General features: G+C 36.4%; 1 protein-coding gene across 1 annotated transcript in view; it reads left to right on the forward strand.

Moving 5' to 3' along the window:
• The window catches only part of SGMS1 (sphingomyelin synthase 1), an 85,575-nt gene extending 73,613 nt beyond the window's left edge, over positions 1–11,962 (forward strand). The window contains 3 exon segments of the mRNA XM_032245615.1: positions 6,889–7,042; positions 9,426–9,592; positions 10,232–11,962. Of these exon segments, the coding sequence (XP_032101506.1) occupies positions 6,889–7,042; positions 9,426–9,592; positions 10,232–10,411 (501 nt within the window). The 3' untranslated portion in view covers positions 10,412–11,962.
• Positions 11,963–20,497: the final 8,535 nt, after the last annotated feature.

Raw genomic sequence — 20,497 nt, forward strand, 5'->3', positions numbered from 1 at the left:
AGGAGTTTGAGTCCAGCCTGGTCAAAACGGTGAAACCCCGTGTATATTAAAGTACAAAAAATTAGCTGGCCATGGTGGCATGCACCTGTAATCCCAGGTACTCAAGAGGCTAGGCAGGAGAATTGCCTGAACCTGGGAGGTGGAGGTTGCAGTGAGTCAAGATGGTGCCATTGCACTCCAGCCTGGGCAAGAGAGCGAGACTGCGTCTCAAACAAAAACAAAAAAATATAGATAAATGACTTTTATAGAGACGGGTATAGTTTGATTTAAATAAAAACTATCCTTACAAAAAATAGTAGTTAGTGAATAGTGAATAAGTGTCGTTTTAGCAATAAATGACATGTAAAATTGATTAAATTTTATTAGAACAACAAGAACTACAAAAAGTAAACTTGGAGACATTGTTCAGCCTTGGGCATTGTCCTTGTCATTTGGAAAAGTGTTTGCAACAATAGTAAGCTTTTTCTAGGGACGTAAAGGCAAGATAGTTTAGCTCAGAGGTAAGACATTTGGGCTCTGATCCCAACTGAGTCACTCTGTGTGACCTCATGTACTGGTCGGTAAGCCACTCTGTTAAATGGGCATAGTAACATCTGCACTCACCAACTGACCAACTTGAGAGGATACAATAAGATAATGGATGGAAAAACACTGCTAAAAGGTTGGAATCTCTGTACAAACAGAAGATATTATTTTATTTTGTAAAACTACCTTATAACTCCTGTTTTTACTGATCAACAGTAAAATAAGGCAGGAGAAATTGTAAGAGGCAGCTTTGAGCCTTATTGCTGCTTTGAAATCTAAAGCATTCATTGTACTTTCAAACACTTTGTCTTCCTGGTGGGGACTACAAAATGAGGCAAAAGGACATTTTATAACAACGTTAATTCTGCTGCTTGATTCCTTTATCAGATCTGGTCTCTTAAGTGTTTAAGAGCAGCATTTTTGGCTTTTCGTGGGTGAAATGAATTTTCTGTTCATCAGCACATGGTGTTAGCATTGAAAAATACTTGAGGAAACCTGTTTTTTCATAACCACAAAGGCTCCTGGTTCTAAGTGTCATGGTTAGGAGGGCTGTTACATGCCAGTTGAAATTTGGGAAGTGGCATAGTTTTGCTGTTTTAGGCCACTTGGGAAGTTGATGCTGAGGAGAACACAGTGTGTAATTTATGTTTCTCAGTTGCAAGCTGTTGAAGATGCAAACTGATGTGGATTCTACCAATCCTCCTCCTGACCCTGTTTCTTGATTCCTGTATTGGATTTGGTCTTTGGTCTGAGTATGTAAGAGCAGCCTTCTTGGCATTTTGTGAATGATAATGAATTTTCTGTTCTGGAGGAAGACTGGTCTTTGGGAACAAAAACAAAAAAAATTTGTCTTAATAGGTAGATGGAAGGAAGGAAAGAAGGAAAGGAAGGAAGGGAGGAGGTAGGGAGGGGAAAAGGAGGAAACGAAGGAAAGGGAGGGAAGGAAGGAAGGGAGGGAAGGAGGGGTACTTTGAGAAATGTCTGGCTATTCATGGTATTTGGAATAGTATAATATTACTCCTGCAAAGTACCTAGGCTGCTGCAGGAAAAGTTTCTTTATATGTATCGAGTTCCTGGTTTATCCAAGCTTGTGTGGGCCTAGCTGTACACACGGCAGCATATAGTTTCACAAACAGCACATTTAAGAAGTCAGAGGACTTGGATTCCTGTCTCAGCTCCAACACTGGAAGCCTACAACAGATACGGTCTGCCTTGTTGACTTTCCTGGGCTGCTCTAAGCTGCAGCATTAGTGAGGGTTAATGATTATTTTAAACCTCATTTCTACTCCTTAGTGCTCACTTTCAGCTCTTCAACAAAGCTATACCAAAGCCACCAAAGCTATGAAAGCCGTTGATTTCTGCAGCATTATTTGATGGGTTTTAGTTCCAAGTTACCCACTTCCTCTTAGTAGGGGGCTGAAGTGCAGTCAATGCCCCTGCTTTGCAAATGTAGTTAGAAAAATCCGATGCTCTAGGCCATCTGCAAACTGAAAGATGGCAAACAGACTGTCATCAGTACATTGTGTCAGTGCTCAAAAAATACTGGGGAGACCTGTGTATTTCATAACCAAAGCCTCACTGGTTCTAAATGTTCTTGATAGTGGTTCTCATTCAGAAGCCTTTCCCTCTTCCATCTGATCTTTCTTTCTATGGTTTGGTATTGTGTAAGTGACTTGGCCAATTTACCCAATTTCTTGGTAGTTCATTAGAATTTGAAGAATATTGCTCTGTTTTTACTGGTTATTGGTTTTCTGTGTGACCTTGGGGAACTGTAATGCACATAGTGGTGCAGATATGAGACTTTCCTGTCACAGCTTTGTAGTATCCGCTAAAAGCTTTTATGTTTCCCTTAAATTATCTCTGCTTTCAAAAATAAACATTCAAAAGCTACTGATAGGCAAGGTTTCAATTCCAGTTATAATGGAGTAAGCACACTCCATCCTTTCTTTCACACTGAATGCAGCCAAAAAACACTGAGCAGAATATATGGATCAGCTATTTGAGGAATGAAAAGCAAATGGTAGCAGGCAGCTGGAGGAAGGAAACCAAAATGCAAGGTATGACAGATCCAGTCCAGAGTTTCCTGTTTCATTTTGTTCTTTTCTTTCTTTTTCTTTCTTTTTTTTTTTCCCCACTCACATCTCCTGCCTGGACTCAAAGGCAGTGCATATCCCAGAACTGCCCTCTGGGTGCAGACAGAGCTCTAAGGGAATTCCTCTCTTTCTGGCCGAAGGAGAGGAAGGGAAGCCACACCAGGACAGAGACTGGGAGAAATCCTACCAATTTCTATGCTAACCCTGTTAACATTTAATAGGTTACATTCTAGACTTTTTCTGTGCATTGTTTTTCTTTAAACACAGTTATACCAAACAGTATGTTTCCTTTTTTTTTCTCTCTCAATAGAGGAATATGTTTATAATCTAAACTTACTATGCAGTCACTGTAAACTTATTTTTAAATAATTTGTTAAGCAGCTGTAGCCTGGTTCAGGGCTTCTCAAATTTTAATGTGCATTTAAATTACCGTAGATTCTAGTTCACTGGTCTAGCTTAGGACCTGAGAATGCATTTACAGCAGGCTTCCCATCTTGCCAGTACTATCCCCTGACAGACCAGGTTTTGAATAGTTACTTAACAGTTCCCATTTAGGTTGTTTCCAGTTTGTTGCCTTTTTTTTTTTAGAGACAAGGTCTCACTCTGTTGCCAGGCTCGCGTGCGGTGGTATGATTATAGCTCACTGTAGCCTTGAACTCCTAGGTTCAAAGAATTCTCCTGCCTCAGCCTCCCAAGTAGCTGGGAGTACAGGCACATGCCACCACACCTGGCTTACTTTTAAATTTTTTTGTAGAGAGAGAGTCTCGCTATGTTGCCCAGGCTGGTCTCAAACTCCGGGCTTCAGGCAACCCTCCCAAAGTGTTGAGATTATAGAAATGAGACATCCTGCTCAGCCTGTTGCTTTTGTAATTAGTATTACAGTGGGATATGTTTGTACATAGAGCATTTCTTCATATTTGATATCATTTCTTTGTGGTAGACTCCTAGAAGCAATGTAACTGGGTCAGAGGTTATGACTATTTAAATTGCTGGTAAACTACTGATGGTTATTTTCTTAGAAGCTTTGCCAACGATAATACATATATTCTTCCCAAATTGTAGAAGAAGAAATCGAGGCTTAGAATGGTTCAGCTATATGAGGTCACACAGCAAATCATTCAAAGAGCTGTGACTTTACCCCTAGGTATCTGTTTCATGGCCTGCTCTTCCCTGCACTGCTTTGGAGACAGCCACTGCTTCCCCTTCATCCCCTCCATTTAAACAAGCCTCACTGTCCTTGTTGTACTTGCCTCACTGTTAGCTCACTCTTTTTTCTTTTAAGATTTGCTAATTCAACATGAGAAAAGGAGCTCCTGTTATGTAAATTTTTATTTCTATTTGATTGACAGAGTTTATGTCTCTATAGTCACATCCTTTATCATTTGATAAATTTTGTTTCCTAAGTTGGTCTTACTTTACTTAATTTTTCTGTGCTGGGTAAAGAATACAGATATTAACTTGTTTCTGCTGCAATTGTTTTGTGATTTGTCTTGTATTTTGCTTTTTTAACACATAATTTAAATTTTTGTCTTTTTCTATTTCCCACTAAGCTTTAAGAGGCTTTCCCTTTGCAGAAATTTGATAAACATAGGAAGATATTTTTAAAAGGAAGTTTAGGGGCTACCTGTAAGAAATACAGCATTAAATTTTTGCTGTTTTCCTCAGTGCGAAACACATAGTTTCTCCCCAAAGATTTTCTTGCTCAAATTAGAGGAAAAATTGCAGATGATGCTGCCCTGAGAATGTGATTTATCATTTTTAAAACACAGAGGGAGTTTTAGAAGGACATTATAAAATAATGTAAAATGAAGAAACACCCATGCTTTTTTTGCCATAATTTTCTTCTGCATCTTATCCATTGTTAAAACAGAACTAGACTAAACTTTTAATTTGAAACTTAAAAAAAATTTTTATCATGTTTATAAGGGCATGCAATTTAAAAAATAAAATTGTTCTATACAACTTGATGTGAAAAACAGTAGTCTCCTGGTCCTGACTCCAACAGCGCCTTTTCCCGTTCTCTTTCAGCTCTTTTAGCTGAACCTTGTGGTATTTATCTCTATGTCTGTCACTCTTTTTTTCATAGTTTTTAATGTATTTACTCTCGTGTCTCTACGTGATATGAGATATTGTTACTCTGTAATTTTTGAATATAGGCATTCTCTGTTACTAACTTCTGCTGTAGAAGGCAAGGCTTTAGTGTCCTTCTGTGACTCCTCCCTCATGATCCCTACCCCCCAAACCCCATCACCACTATACACTTTCAGACTTCCTATCCTGTCTTTGCTGTGCAGTTCTTTGTCCTTTGTTTAGCTCAATATGCAGTGTTTACATTATTACAGTTCCATAAATGCGACTCATGGCCAAGTCATGTAGTTTCCCATAATTACTTTCCTCCTCTGCACAATATTTTGTTCCCTGTAGAGTTAGTCTTGGTTTTTGGCTTTAGTAGTTTTCTTTGTACTTGCTCACCCCGAAGTTATGAAACTCCTCTCGAGATAGCCAGAGGCATCGGGTATTCTGTTGGTTTCATCTCCTTGATGACATCTCTCCAGAGCATTCTGGCTGTTTGCTTTCCAGACCAAACTTGTGAGTTTCTGCACAGTCCTTCATCTCTCCTTCCTTGGCAACCTAGTGACTCCTGTTTCTTCTTTTCTCCACATTTACTCCCTTGCTTTGGAGACTGTATCCTCTGTGATTCCTGGAAAAGAGTATATAAGTGGTAAATATTTTAAAATCGTGTATGTATGAAAAAGGTTTTAATTTATCCTTAAGTTTATGCTTAGTGGTAATATGACTGGGTACAGAATTCTAAGTGGGAAATTATTTTCCCACAGGATTTAAAGGCATTTTCTCAAAGCTTTCTGTTTTTCAGTGTTGCTTTTGAAAAGTCTTATTCTGATGATCCTTCATATAAAGCTTGTTTTTGATCTCTGGAGGTTTTAGAGTCTCTTCTTAGTCCCCATATGCTGAAATCCCATGACAGTGAGCATTGATATGTAGGTCTGTTTTCTTCCATTAAGGTGGGCATTCAGTGGTCTCTTTGGATTTGGAAATTTATATCCTCTGTGTGGTGTCATCAACCTGCCATTCTTTTTTTTCTTTTAATTTCCCACACTTCACTGATGTATCATCCTTCCATCCTTAATCAGAAGTCTTGATAATTTTTTCTTTTTTTTTGAGACAGTTTTGCTCTTATCACCCAGGCTGGAGTGCAGTGGTGCAATCTCGGCTCACTGCAACCTCCTTCTCCCGGATTCAAGTGATTCTCCTGCCTCAGCCTCCTAAGTAGCTGGGATTATAGGCACCAGCCACTGTGCCTGGCCAATTTTTGTAATTTTAGTAGAGACGAGGTTTCATCATGTTGGCCAGGCTGGTCTCAAACTCCTGACCTCAGGTGATCCACCCACGTTGGCCTCCCAAAGTGCTGAGATTACAGGCATAAGCCACCATGCTAGGCCTTGATGATTTTTTAAAAGGAAATTGTAATAAAACATGCTTCCCAAAGCTGTATTCTTATCAGTTCAATATTGAAAAAGGATCATGATAATTAAATTGGCCAAACAGAATTTAAAAGAGTACTGACAAGCATAAAATATAGGCAGTCACACATTTTACTTGACAGAGCAAATAAAGGTTGCAATGAATGAGTTATTCAAGCCATTTATTACTCTGGTGTTCAGTCCAGACTTGTGTCATAGACAGGTAAATTAATTTATCATCTGAAAAATCCAATGCTACCCACATAATTTGAGAAGATTAAAGGCACATCCCTTATTTCAGTATGGTCCCTGAACATCCACATACCAAAAATATTCATATGTTTGACTACCCCAACCTTCAGCTGCTTTAGCCAAGTTAGTAGGACAGTTGTCTTCTAGGCCAACCATGGTAAAAATACATCTTTAAATTTTTCCTAGACTATAGATTTAAATTTTCTTTTCCCCAAATGATAGTTATACTAAAGCAATTAGTCGGATAGAAGTAGTGTTTCTCTATCATTGTAATTTTTTAAAAACTGGGTACTGACATGTGATTTAAAAAGTGCTAACTTTGAAAAGTTCTGAAGCCACATCATTCATCTGTAGGACCCTCCCCCCGTCACACATACAAAGGCTGCTCTTAGAATGGTAAATGTTGAGTGGGCAAACTTCATGGAGGGGATTTTATGTGTCTTAATGTAAGCTTAATTCTGGATATGAATAATAATCTTAGCACACTTTCATGTGGGCTTGTAATGAATCTTCTTTTTTTTTTTTTTTTTTGCCAGCTTTTTGGAGACTGGGAAGCCCAGCTGCGGAGAATAATGAAACTCATTGCTGGAGGTGGCTTGTCTATCACTGGCTCTCACAACATGTGTGGGGACTATCTGTACAGCGGGCACACGGTCATGCTAACACTCACCTACTTATTTATCAAAGAGTGTAAGTCTAAAACAGACCTCCATTATAATTTCCTCACCTGCCGTTTCTCATGCTCGATGGTCCACTGGTAAAACATGTTTTCTGGAAAATCTGCTGAGGTAAGACTGGAGGCTTCAGGAGAGTCGCAGCTTCATCTCAGCGCTGTGGACCTGGCACCCAGGGAAATACATGGAAAGACAGAACTGGTCTTCCTGAGGAGAAGGTGTCCTGAAGTGTTAGCTGTAGTACTCGGGTGGAGGCAGTTCCAAGTACAGCCTGCAGGGTGTGTTATGAGCTAGTTATACAGCTGCTGTGAGGAACCAAATAGAAATCTCAAAGGGACACGGAAATCCAGGATCAAGCCTGACTGGGTGATGGTAGATCATGTATTGACGCAGCAGCCATTTTATCAGCACTTGGCACTATGCCACATGCCTAAGGGTACAGTAATGGGTCAGACACATCCCTGTCCTCAATAAGACCATAGGGTCAGGGCTGAGGCAGATATTAAATGGGAAATTTCCTTTAAGAAAGGTACTTAAAAATATTTTATTGGGAAATTACAAAATAATATCATAGATACTCCATATATGGCTCAGATTTAATATATATTAGCATTTTTCATATTTAATTCAGATAACCCTTTTAGAAAGGAAATTAAATGTTAGTATAATTAAAGTGGCAGGCACTTCAAGACATTAATAAAGAGAGTCAGCAGATAGCAAGTTGGATTGTGGGATACAGAAAACAGATGGTAGAATGGGTTAAAGCCCAGTTTTGTCCTTGAAAAACTAAGATAGGGAAATACAGGCAGAGAAGAGAAATGTGCTTCAGGGCACAGACAGAAAAGAGATTAGATATTCCTATGCTTATACTTACTATGTGAGCAGTATAGTGAATTCTAGCAAGGTCTATTAAGAATTTTCAGGGTATAATCTAGCCCTTGTAATGGGATGTAACTGGATGTGGACCATGAGAACCACATAGACCAGATGTCAACAACTGTGGGGGAGGGATTCCTGGCTCCTGATGCCCGATACCTGAAATTCTTTAATGCGGTCAAGCCTTTTCCATCTTGACAATAAGGCAATGTGTCATATTGAGATGTAGAGGCCTTGGTACTATCACTTACTAGCTTTATGACCCTGGGAAGAAACTTTAACCTCTCTAAGTCTTAGTTTCCTCATCTTTAGAATAAGATATTCACATCTACCTCATGGGATGGGAAAAAGTTTACGAAAATTAAAATAGATGGCATGTATGGATACTAATAGAGTCACATGGAGATTGAATGGTAGCTGCTACCTGTTTTTGTATTGTCAAGGTATCAAATACAAATATTACTAGAATATTCCTACCCTGACTACTCCATTTAAAATTGCAAATTGCCCTTCACTCCCTATACTTCTGATCCTCCCTTATCCAGCTCAACTTTCTTATTTTTCCACAGCCTTTAACACCTAACATAATGTGTAAATTACTTAGTTATTATAAGTATTGTCTCTTATCTCTTTTCCCCACTAGGAAGTGATCCCCCCACAAAGGCACACCCCTTGCCTTTTTTGTTCATTGATCCAGGTACCTAGAGCATTGCTTGTCCTTGGCATGTAAGAGGCTCAACGAATATCAGTTAAATGAAAGACTGGTTCTTGGACCCCTTAAGAATCCAGTAAAAGCCTGAACCTCCCAGCTGGTGTGGAGAGGGTAGATCATATTCAAACAACATTTTGCCTAACATTGCAGAGGCTCTGAATCCCACAATTGAGAATGTGAGATAGAAAGGCCTGCACTAATAGAGATTTTGATGTTTTTCTCAGGTGATTTCTCAAATGGGGGGCAGGCAAGTATTTATCTGACACCATTCTACCTTTGAGGAGGCACTTGAACTAGAATTCCCAGGCATCTGGATGCCTTTTGCCTGTATTTGAGAAATGAAAATCTCAAAGACTTTCAGATTAGTGTATGGTTGCAGAACTTGGAAAGCATTACAGTCAAATCAGTTATTACTGCTTAGTCCTATGGACCAAAAGGTATTGATTTTTGTATAAAGCATCAACCCCAAATTAGCTAGAGGTAAATTTAAATGTCAATGGACAGTTTTTTAAAATGAAGCATGATGGATTAGCCTGTCCTTATTTGATTAGACTCATCTTTGAAACTCTATTTATGATTATATGAATCAAGAACCAAATATGAATTACTATCACTAGTATAATCACATTATAAAAAGCTGTTTCTGTTCTAAACTTGGTTACCGTTAAGTGAAAGCCCTTAGATTCACTAGATCTGTTTTCAAAAGGAAAGACTCAAGGTAACTGGATTCAGAAGTAGTAGCAGAAGCATCGTTGGGTACCCTTAATGTCATTCGAATAATGGGACTAATGCAAATCTTTTCGCCTTTCAGATTCCCCTCGACGTCTCTGGTGGTATCACTGGATTTGCTGGCTTCTCAGCGTAGTTGGAATCTTCTGTATTCTCTTAGCGCATGACCACTACACTGTGGACGTGGTGGTGGCATATTACATCACCACAAGACTCTTCTGGTGGTATCACACTATGGCCAATCAGCAAGTGAGTTTCCCCCTTTTTGATTTTAGCTTCTATGGCTTATGGCTTGCTGTTGCTGGCTTGGGCAGGGTGCAAAGAATCCATGGATGTCTTAAGTTTCTCTTTCTTAAGAGGTAATAACTAAGATTGTATTGTCTCGTGACATCTATCCTCTTCAGAATAAAGAATAAAAAGTTTATTCATATAATGATTTAAGGAATTACTTCTGACTAGAACAAGTATCACACTTTCACTGTCCATGAAAAACGAAAAATACTTTCTAAGCCTGTGTCCATCCTTGCTTGATTCACTTTCCTACCCTCTTCTCTCTACCCTGGGCCCATCACAAGCTTAATACTTAACATTTAATTAAGCTTTAACATTTTTAGCATAGAAGAGGAATACCTTAAAAGCTAATTGAGACAAGAGATAAGTGAGCCATAAGTTCTCCTTGCTGTCCCCGAATTGGAGTGTTTTTTTACTGAGATGTGGCTCAGTTTGTAGTTGAGTGTGGAGCCTTGTATGGTGATGAGAGAGAGAAGCTGAGATATGTGGGTGGATGTAGGGCAGGTATGGGGTCCTTTGGGAATTTTAGCATGGCAAATATTTGAACTAAAAGTGAAAGATCTTGAGAAAAGTGTATATGTTTCTTTGTTATCCTAGGTGCTAAAGGAAGCTTCCCAGATGAACCTCCTGGCCAGGGTGTGGTGGTACAGGCCATTTCAGTACTTTGAAAAGAATGTCCAAGGAATTGTACCTCGATCTTACCATTGGCCTTTTCCCTGGCCAGTAGTCCACCTCAGTAGGCAAGTTAAATACAGCCGGTTGGTGAATGACACATAACAGCTGTACAAAGTGGGGAAAAGACAAATTGTCCGAAGTGCTAAGAACTCCATGAGAGAAGATGCCATAAAATAAACACCTCCCTAATCCTATTATCTTTCAATGGTTACCTAGACTTAACCTATTGAGTTACCTGGTCAGCACTGTGATCTTTTTTTCTCTCCAAAGGACCTGCGTTGGACAACAATAAAGAAAAATTTAACCTATCATGCACTGTACACATTTCCTGTTCATAAGTTTGGGATTTACATAACCCGCAACCACCAATTTCCTTTGTATATGATGCAACAGCATAAATGTAAGCTTTTATATCATAAGTTCTGGTCTTTCCAGTCACATCTGGAAATAAAGCATATTATTTTCTTGGGAAAACATACTTTTCATATCTCTTGCCCCAAAGATTGGGCTGTAAGCCATTTTCTAGCATATGTCTCTATGAAGGTTTCTAAGTACCTGAATGGGGTTTGATTCTGAAATCTTTCTATCTGTTGCACCGATATTCAAATAAAAATGATAGACACAGAAAGGTTTGGTAACTTTGGGTTTTGTAAAATCACAAAGACAGTGTTTCAAAAAGTGCAAAAAAAAAAAAAAAAGATTCTGTTATAAAGTGATTTTCTAAGTATTTCCTAACTTTATTTTTCAAAATGATGTTATGAAAACCAAATTTAAAGATTTTTAACATGTCAGAGAGAAGAGAGTTAAAATTTAAAAATGCATCTTGGGAGAGAAATTTGTCTATGTTTCTAGTGCCTTTCTTGTCTTGATTGTATGGTCAGTAGGCAATCTTAAATGTTTTTATTTAAAATAAAGTATTCCATGAAAATATAAATGTATGTATACACTACTAAATTTTGCATTTATAGCTAAATTAAATCAGATGACTGCTTATGGTTTTAAAATTGAAATGACTTAAATAATGAGGTTGTTAATTAGAATCAGAGCCTGTTCACATATTGTGATCAGGTAGAATGACATGTACCATTTAAATTATTTTACCGTCTATTTGGTAGTTTGATTTTAACTACTCAATGAAAACAGCCATGAATATCTTTTCTTTAAAGAGAGTTTTGAAAATGATCACTTACCTAAAACTTGAAAGCTATGAATTAATTATCCATACTCTCATGACAGTTTTGTTGGTGAACAACAAATAAAGAGACCTATTTCTTTAAAAGATATTTGTGCAGAAACTGCATGTAACTCTAAGTTTTACTCCTAACATACATATGTTTGGGGAAGTATTCTATTCTATACTTGCCAATGTGGAGAACAAAATAGTTTTTTAAGAATGAAGAAGTATATATATATCCATTCTGTATTTTACGTGCAGCAGAATTATCTTCCGTAGGATTTTTTTGTGTATTCACAAGGTGATATTTGTATTGTAAAACAATAATGGTGAAGGAAATAAAAAGGCTTTTAAATTTTTGTTTGTTTTAAATCTTTGTAAAGTTATTATTCCAGAGAGCATACTGGTATCTTACAGCTTACCTAGACCATAAATTAATCAAAATGCACTTTTTAATAAAAACTGATACTTAAAATAAATGGCTGTTATTTCTACTGTGTTCACATTCTTCACAGAAGTCATAAATGAAGTCATTAAAGCAAGATAGAAAGTCAGTTTCAGAATTTCTTCATGGAGTGTGTCTGACATGGGACTTTTATTAATTATCTGGATTGTTTTTCTTGGGATTCCTTAAAATATATTCTAATCTTCAGTAAATGCTACGGAGTTTTTTAATATATGAAAGAGTCACATATAAGTTAAATTCAAATGTTAGACCAATGTTTACTAACATTTTGAATTCTCTAATTCTCAACCAAGTCGGGTTTTTGTTTCCTATAACTGGCAGTAATATAGCTTCTCTAGTGTAGCTGGAAAGGAAAAGTAAATCCAAAGTGAGAAATAGAATGATAGTACTTTGATAACCAGTGGTAATGGAAAAGAACTCTTTAAAAAGAAAAAAAAAAAATTCTTTCTGGTGTGGTGACTAAAAGGAAAATGTCAACAGTGGAGATGTGTCTTTGATAAAGGATGTACCAAGGAGGCTAGAAATGTAAAACCAGAGGCTGGGTGGTAGTTCATGCCTGTAATCCCAGCACTTTGGGAAACAGAGGTGGGCAGATCACTTGAACCCAGGAGTTCAAGACCAGCCTGATAAATATGAAACCCTGTTTCTACAAAAAATACAAAAATTAATCTGGCATGGTGATGCATACCTGTAGTCCCAGCCTCTCAGGAGACGGGTGGGAGGATCACTTGAGCCTGGGAGGCAGAGGCTGCAATGAACCATGACCATGCCATTGCACTCCAGCCCCAGCAAAGAGTGAGACTGTATCTCAGAAAAAAAAAAAAAAAAAAAAAAGGAATTTAAAGCCAGTAAAACTTTCCTGTGTGGGGCTTTGAACTTGTGTGTCAGAGAAAATGTGGCAGCCTCTTTAGGCACATAGAGCCAAACTCTCAGATAGGCCTGTATTTAACTGTTACAGGCTTTCCCTAACTTTGAGTATTGGTTGCTGCCATACTGAAGGGAAAGTAAGTTGAATAAGTGAAAATGATTTATTGGCACTTGCTAAAAATAGGATTTTTTTTCCCTAAAAAAAAGTAATTATATAAAACTTTATTGTTATGAGTTTACATACCATATGTGTATCAAGAAATCCACTGCTGATTGTTCTTTATGGCTGACTACATTGATTCATGAATTGACATATCTTCTGGGTCTCTAGTGTGCAAATTCTAGAGGATAAGTAGAAATCTCATCGTGTTCTAGAGAATTGTAGTACACTTGGTAAGTATTGCTTGAGTGAGGACATGTGCTTTCTCAATTCTTTTTTTTTTTTTTTTTGGCTCACTTAACAGGTTAGGCATTTTACATGTATCATTTAACCCTCACACAACCACAAAGTGTAACTATTATTCCCATTTTACAGATAGATCAACCCAAGTGACTCAGATATATTAAATAACTTGCCCTAGGGCATGCAACTGGTAACTGGTAAAATCCTATTGGAACCCAAGTTTCCACCCTCCCCCACCAATACTGTGAGCTTTCTACAAACTTCAGTAAGAGTCTTCAGTAAGAGAAACCTATGCCTATGGTGGTAAAGCATATGCTTACTATGGAATGAGTAGCAAGAAGTTTACACCATAGATGTGAGAGGAGAATTTGATGGATTGCTATGTGTTTTATTTATATCCCAAGCACATGCCAAATTTGGATCAATTTGATAAATATCTCATAATAAATACCACATACAGTGGAAATGTATGCCAATCTTAATTTGACCACCAATATACAAAAAGTTAACCAGATTTCTGAATTTACTAGAAAACAATATGCTGCTCGGATCACTAGATATTGACATCCTTTATTTTTTTTTTCCCAGTGGTCAAGAAACAATTTGAACAAGTCAAAGCTGTTGACTAGGCATGCTGCTGATCAGCACCTTAAAATACTTACCTGTCTCTTAGTTTACAGTACAAGTCATAAGGAAATCACATGACCTTTCACATTTAAAGTGATAGTTGATATAATTGAATGAACATCTACCATGTTTGTAACTTTTTTCTATTTGTTGCATTTGTCCACTCTTTATCCTCTTCTTTTTCTTTCTCTAATTTTGAACAATTTATGATTCTGTTTTATCTCTTAGCATGCCAGTTATTCTTTTTACGAATTTTTAAATGGTTGCCCTGGAGTTCACAATATAAACTTTTTTTCAAATATAAGCCTGCCTTCAAGTATAGTGTAGGCATTTTATAACCACACATTCCCAATTTCTCATTTCTGCCCTTAGAACATTGCTATCATTCATTTCACTTATCCATATGGTATAATCACTAAATACATTATTACATTTATTACTTTGGACAATCAATTACCTCACAGATCAATTAAGAAAAATTAAGGATTTTGTTCATTTTCACTTATTTATTCTCTGATGCTCTTCTTATGTAATTCAAGCTTCTAACTGACATCATTTCATTTTGCCTGAAGAACTTCCCATTTGTTGCAGGGCAGGTTGGCTTGCTTTTTTTCTTTCAAAACTTTAAATATTTCACTCTAATTTCTTCTGGCTTACCTAGTTTCTCACAAGAAGTCTGCCATAATTTTATTCTTTTCTTCTATAGGTAAAATGTTTTTTCTTTTGGCTTTCAAAAATTTATCTTTGTCTTTGCCTTCCTACAGATTTAATATGAAATGCGTAGGTGTAGTTTTTTTGTTTTTGGTCTTTATTTTTGGTGTTCTCTGAGCTTGCTGGGTCTGTGGTTTGGTGTCTGTCATTAATTTTGAAAAGTTGTCAGCCATTCTTTCTTCTCTGTTTTCCCTTTGTTTTGGTTTCTGATACTCCCATTGTGATATGTTAGACATTTTGAAATTGTTCCACAGTTTTTTGATGTTCTATTTGCCCCCAGCCCTTTTTTTTTTCCGGTTTGATAGGTTTCTATTGACATATCTTCTAGCTCACTGATACTATTCTCCTTGGCCATATTTGTTCTAATGATGAGCCCATCAAAGGCATTCTTCATTTCTGTTACAGTGTTGACTATTTCTAGCAGTTTGTTTTTGTTCTTAGCTCCAAATTCCTCTGCTTCATTTTTTGCCCTCACTTTTGACTTGGGCTTCCCTAAGTAGTCCTTCTTAGAGAGGGTCTGTGTCTTGTATCTGTTTTAACTGTAATTCACCATTTTTCTTGTTGGAGCTCTATTGGTGTGGTGGTTAGTTGTTGGATGGGGGAGAGTTTAACAATATGATTAAATCTCAGTTTTTAGGACATTTTTGTAGATACATTATATGGGCTACATGTGATATTTTGCATGCATAGAATGAGTAATGATCAAGTCAGGGTATTTAGGATATCTATCATCTCAAGTATTTACTATTTCTGTGTGTTGGGAACATTTCAAGTCCTCTCTTCTACCTATTTTGAAATATACATTATTGTCAACCTACAAACATTAGAATGTATTCCTTCTATCTCACTGTATATTTATACCCAATAACCAAACTGTCTTCACCCCACTTACCCTTCCCTGCCTCTGGTATCCATTTTCCTCTCTGTCTTCAAGAGATCAACTCATTTAGCTTCCAGTAATGAGTGAGAACATGCAATGTTTGTATATTTGTGTAGAACTTATTTAGCATAAGGACCTCCAGTTTCATCCATTACAGCAAATGACATCATCTCATTCTTTTCTGTGGCCAAATAGTATTCCAGGGTGTATTTTTACCGCATGTTCTTTATACATTTGTCCATTGATGAATACTGAGGTTGACTCTATATTGTTGCTACTGTGAATAGTGCCCCAATAAACATGAATGCAGGAACATTTTTCATATACTGATTTCTTTTTCTTTGGATAAATATCCAGTAGTGGGATTGGTGGATCATATGGTAGTTCTATTTTTAGTTTTTTGATAAGCTTCCATACAATTTTTCACTGTGGCTCTACTAATTTACATTCCCACCAACTGTCTGTAAGAGTTCCCTTTCTCCACATCCTTGCCAGCATCTATATTTTTGTTTGTTTGTTTGTTTTAGTTTGGCTTTGGTCTTTTTCAGTAATAGTCATTCTAACTGTGGTTAGATGATTAGCGATGTTGAGCATTTCTTCATATACCTGTTGGCCATTGTAGGCCTTCTCCTTTGAAAAATCTCAATTCGTGTCCTTTGCCCACTTTTTAATGGAATTATTTGTTTTTTTTTTACTGTTCAGTTGCTTGCATTCCTTGTATATTCTGGATGTTAGTCTCTTGTTGGATGAACAGTTTGCAAATATCTTTCTCCCATTTAGCACGTTGTATCTTCACTCTGTTGATTGTTTCTTTTGCTATGCAGAGCCTTTTAGTTTGATTTAGTCCCATTTGTCTATGTTTGGTTTTGTTGCCTGAGCTTTTGAGGTCTTAGCTATAAAATTTTATATTTAGGTCTTTAATTCATCTTGAGTTTATGTTTGTATACATTTAAAGGCACAGGTCTAGTTCCATTCTTCTGCATATGGATATCCAGTTTTCCCAGCACCATTTACTGAAGAGGGTGTGCCTTCCCAGTGTACGTTCTTCACGCATTTGTCAAAAATTAGCTGGCTGTAAATATATGTATTTATTTCTAGATTCTCTCTTTTGTCACATTGGTCTATGTGTCTGTTTTTATATCCGTATCATGTTGTTTTGGTTACTATATCCTTGTAATATATATTGAAGTCAGATAATATAATGCCTCCAGCTTTGTTCTTTTTGCTCAGAATTGCTTTGACTATTCAGCCTCTATTTTGATTTTATGTGAATTTTAAGATTGTTTTTTCTATTCTGGTGAAAATTGACGTTGGTATTTTGATAAGAATTACATTGAATCTGCAAATTGCTTTGAATTAATATCATTTTAATGGTTTTTGTTTTGTTTGCATCCTGTTGAATTTCTTACATCAGAGATTTGTAGATTTTCTTGTAGAGATATTCTACCTCTAGATAAATTTATTCCTAGGTATTTCATTTATTTTTTTGTAGCTATTGTAAATGGTATTGCCTTCTTGATTTCTTTCCCAACTAGTTCATTATTGATATGATCTAATTGTTACTGACTTGTATGTTGATTTTGTATTCTGTAAGTACTGAATGTGTCAGATTTAAGAATTTGTTGTCTTTGGGTTATTTAAATATAAGATCATATCATCAGCAAAGAGGGACAAATTGACTTACTCTTTTCCAATTTGGATACCTTTTATTTCTTTTGCCTGATTGCTAGGACTCCCAGCACCATGTTGACTAAGAGTGAAGAAAATGGCCATCGTTGTCATGTTCCAGTTCTTAGAGGAAAGACTTTCATCAGTATGATGTTAGCCATGGCTTTGTCATATACGGCCTTTAGTATGTTGAGGTATGTTCATTATATGCCTGGTGTTTAGAATTTTTATGATGAAGGGATGTTGAATTGTATCAAATACTGTTTCTGCGTCTGTTGAGAAAATCATACATTTTTTTGTTTTTCCTTTTGTCACTGTGATGTGTCCTGTTTATTGATTTGCCTATGTTGGACCATCCTTGCATCCGTGGAACAAATCCCACTTGATCATGGTATATTATCTTTTTGATATGCTATTGGATTCAGTTAGGTGACATTTTGTTGAGGAGCATCAGGGAGACTGGCCTGTAGTTTTCCTTTTTTTGTTGCATCCTCTTCTGGTTTTAGCATCAGGGTAATGCTGGATCCATAGAATGAGTTGGAAAGAATTCCCTCCTCTTTAATTTTTTAGAATAGTTTGAGGAGGAGTATTGTTAGTTTTCCTTGGTAAATTTGGTAGAATTTCACAATAAAACCATTCAGTTCTGGGTTTTTCTTTGTTGGGAGACTTTTTCTGACTGATTCAATCTTATTACTTCTTTTTTGGTTTGTTCAGGCATTTCATTTTTTAATGATTCAGTTATGATAGGTTGTATGTGCTCAGTAATTTATCCATTTCTTCTAGGCTTTCTAGTTTGTTAGTGTATAGTTGTTCATAATAATCTCTGATGATCTTTTGCATTTCTGTGGTGTCAGTTGTAATGTCTCTTTTTCCATTTCTGATTTTGTTTACTTGGGTCTTTGTCTTCTTGGTAAGTCTAGCAAATAATTTGATTTTGTTTACCTTTTCAAAAAACCAGCTTTTTGTTTCATTGAATCTTCGTCTTAGTTTTTTTTTGTGTGTGTGTGGGATGGGGGTGGAGGTCTCTATTTTGCTTAGATCTGCTCTGATCTTCACAATTTATTTCATACCACTAATTTTGGGTTTGGTTTCTTCTTGCTTTTCTAGTTCCTTGAGGGGCATCATTAGGTTGTTTATTTTAAATCTTTCTACATTTTTTTTGCTGTAGGTGTTTATTGCTATAAATTTCCCTGTTAGCACTGTTTTAGCCATATCTCGTAAGCTTTGGTATGTTGTGTCTCAATTCTCACTGGTTTCAAGAATTTTTAAAAATTTCTTTCTTAATTTTTTCCTTGACCCAATGGTCATTTAGGTGCATGTTGTTTATTTTCTATGTATTTGTACGATTTCCAAAGTTTTTCTTCTTATTAATTTCTAGTCTTATTTCATTGTGATCTGAGATTCTTGATGTGATTTCAATGTTTAAAAATTTGTTGAGACTTGTTTTGTGTCCTACATATGGCCTATTCTGGGGAGTGCTCCATATGCTGATGAGAAGAATATGTATTCTATACCTGTTAAATGAAGTGTTCTGTAAATGTCTTAGATCCATTTGCTCTAATGTGGTTTAAATCCAAAATTTCCTTGTTAATTTTCTGTCTAAATTATTTGTCTAATGCTGAGAGTGGAGTGAAGTTCCTAACTATTATTGTATTAGAGTCTGTTCCTTTAGATCTAAGAATATTTGCTTCATATATCTGAGTACTCTGGTGCTGGGTGCATGTGTTTAGAATTGTTTTATTCTCTGGCTAACTTGTCAAAAATGGTAAATAGTTACAAAGAAAGTCATTATATAATGATAAAGGGATTGGCCTTTTGGTTTCTGTTTGCATGGAATATCTTCTTCCATTCCTCTACTTTTAGTCTATGTATGTCTTTGCTTTGAGATGAGTTTCTTGTAGGCAGCATATAGTTGTGTCTTGTTTTTTAAATCATTCAGCCCATCTATATCTTTTAATTGCAAAGTTTAATCATTTTCATTCAAGGTTTTTATTGATGTGTGAGGGCTTATTCTTGTTATTTTATTCGTTGACTTGGTAGTTTTGTATATCATTTGTTTCCTTCTTATTCTTTATTATTGTGGCTTGGTGGTTTTCTGCAGTGGTAATATTTGAGCCCTTTCTCTTCCTCATTTGTGTGTTGGCTTCTGTGTGTTTTCATGATGGTGGATACTGTCTTTTCATTTCCACATGTAGGACTCACTTAAGCATTTCTTGTGGGACCACTCTAATGGTATGAATTTTCTCCACTATGTCTGGGAAAACTTTATTTCTCCTTCATTTATGAAGGATAGCTGTGCTAGGTATAGTATCCTTTGTTGGTAATTTTTTCTCTTAGCACTTGGACTGTATTATTTCAATCTCTTCTGGATTATAAGGTTTCTGCTAAGAAATCTGCTGTTAGTTTGATGGGGATTCCCTTATAAGTGACTAGACACTTTTTCTCTTGCTGTTTTTAGAATTCTCTCATTGACTTTTGACAGTTCTATTACAATGTGCCATGGAGAAGACCTTTTTGAATAATGTAATATCTATGTGGGGATCTCTATGCTTCCTGTATATAGCTGTTTAAATCTCTTGCTAGAGTTGGAAAGTTTTCAGCTATTATTTCATTAAGGAGAGTTTCTAAACCTTTCCTTTGTTCTCCACCTTCTGGTACACTGAAAATTTGAATCTTTGGTTGCTTTGTGGTGTCCTATATGTTACATAGGCTTTGTTCATTCTTTTTTAAATTTTTCTTTATTTTTGCCTGACTAGTTTATTTCAAAAGACTTGTCTTCATGTTCTGAAATTTTTTCTTTTGCTTGATCTAACCTGTTGTTTGTATTTCATTCACTGAATTCCTCAGCTCCACAATTTCTGTTTGTTTTTTTTTTATGATATGTATCTCTTTGGTAAATTTCTTTTTCATATCCTGAAGCCTGAACTGTTTTCTGATTTCTTTGTTTTGCTTTTTGAGTTCTCTTGTATCTCACTGAGCTTATTTAGTATCATTATTTTGAATTTTTTATCTGGGATTTTTATACTTTTTTATTGGAATCTGTTGCTGAAGAATTATTATATTTATCTGGAGGTATCATATTTCTTTGCCTTTTTATGCTTTGACTATCCTTACTTTGGTATCTGTGCATCTGGTGTAACAGTCACTTCTTACAATTGTTTGCATTTGACTTTTAGTTGGGAATGAGTTTTTCCTGAAGGTGTATCTATAGTATTGGTTGGATAGGGCACTTTGGCTTTGATTCCAGGTATGTGCAGTAGTATAATCTCTGTATAATTTCTTTGGCTATAAATACCACCGGTAGTGTCTGATTTGCTCAGTGGTTTAGGATGCTGTTAGTGAAGGCTGTGGTAAATTTTTTCTGGGGACATGGGCAGCAGGTGAGCCTGCGC

This window comes from Sapajus apella, unplaced genomic scaffold (assembly GCF_009761245.1).
Source record: "Sapajus apella isolate SASKATOON/1434 unplaced genomic scaffold, GSC_monkey_1.0 scaffold58, whole genome shotgun sequence".
Classification (NCBI taxonomy): Eukaryota; Metazoa; Chordata; class Mammalia; order Primates; family Cebidae; genus Sapajus; species Sapajus apella.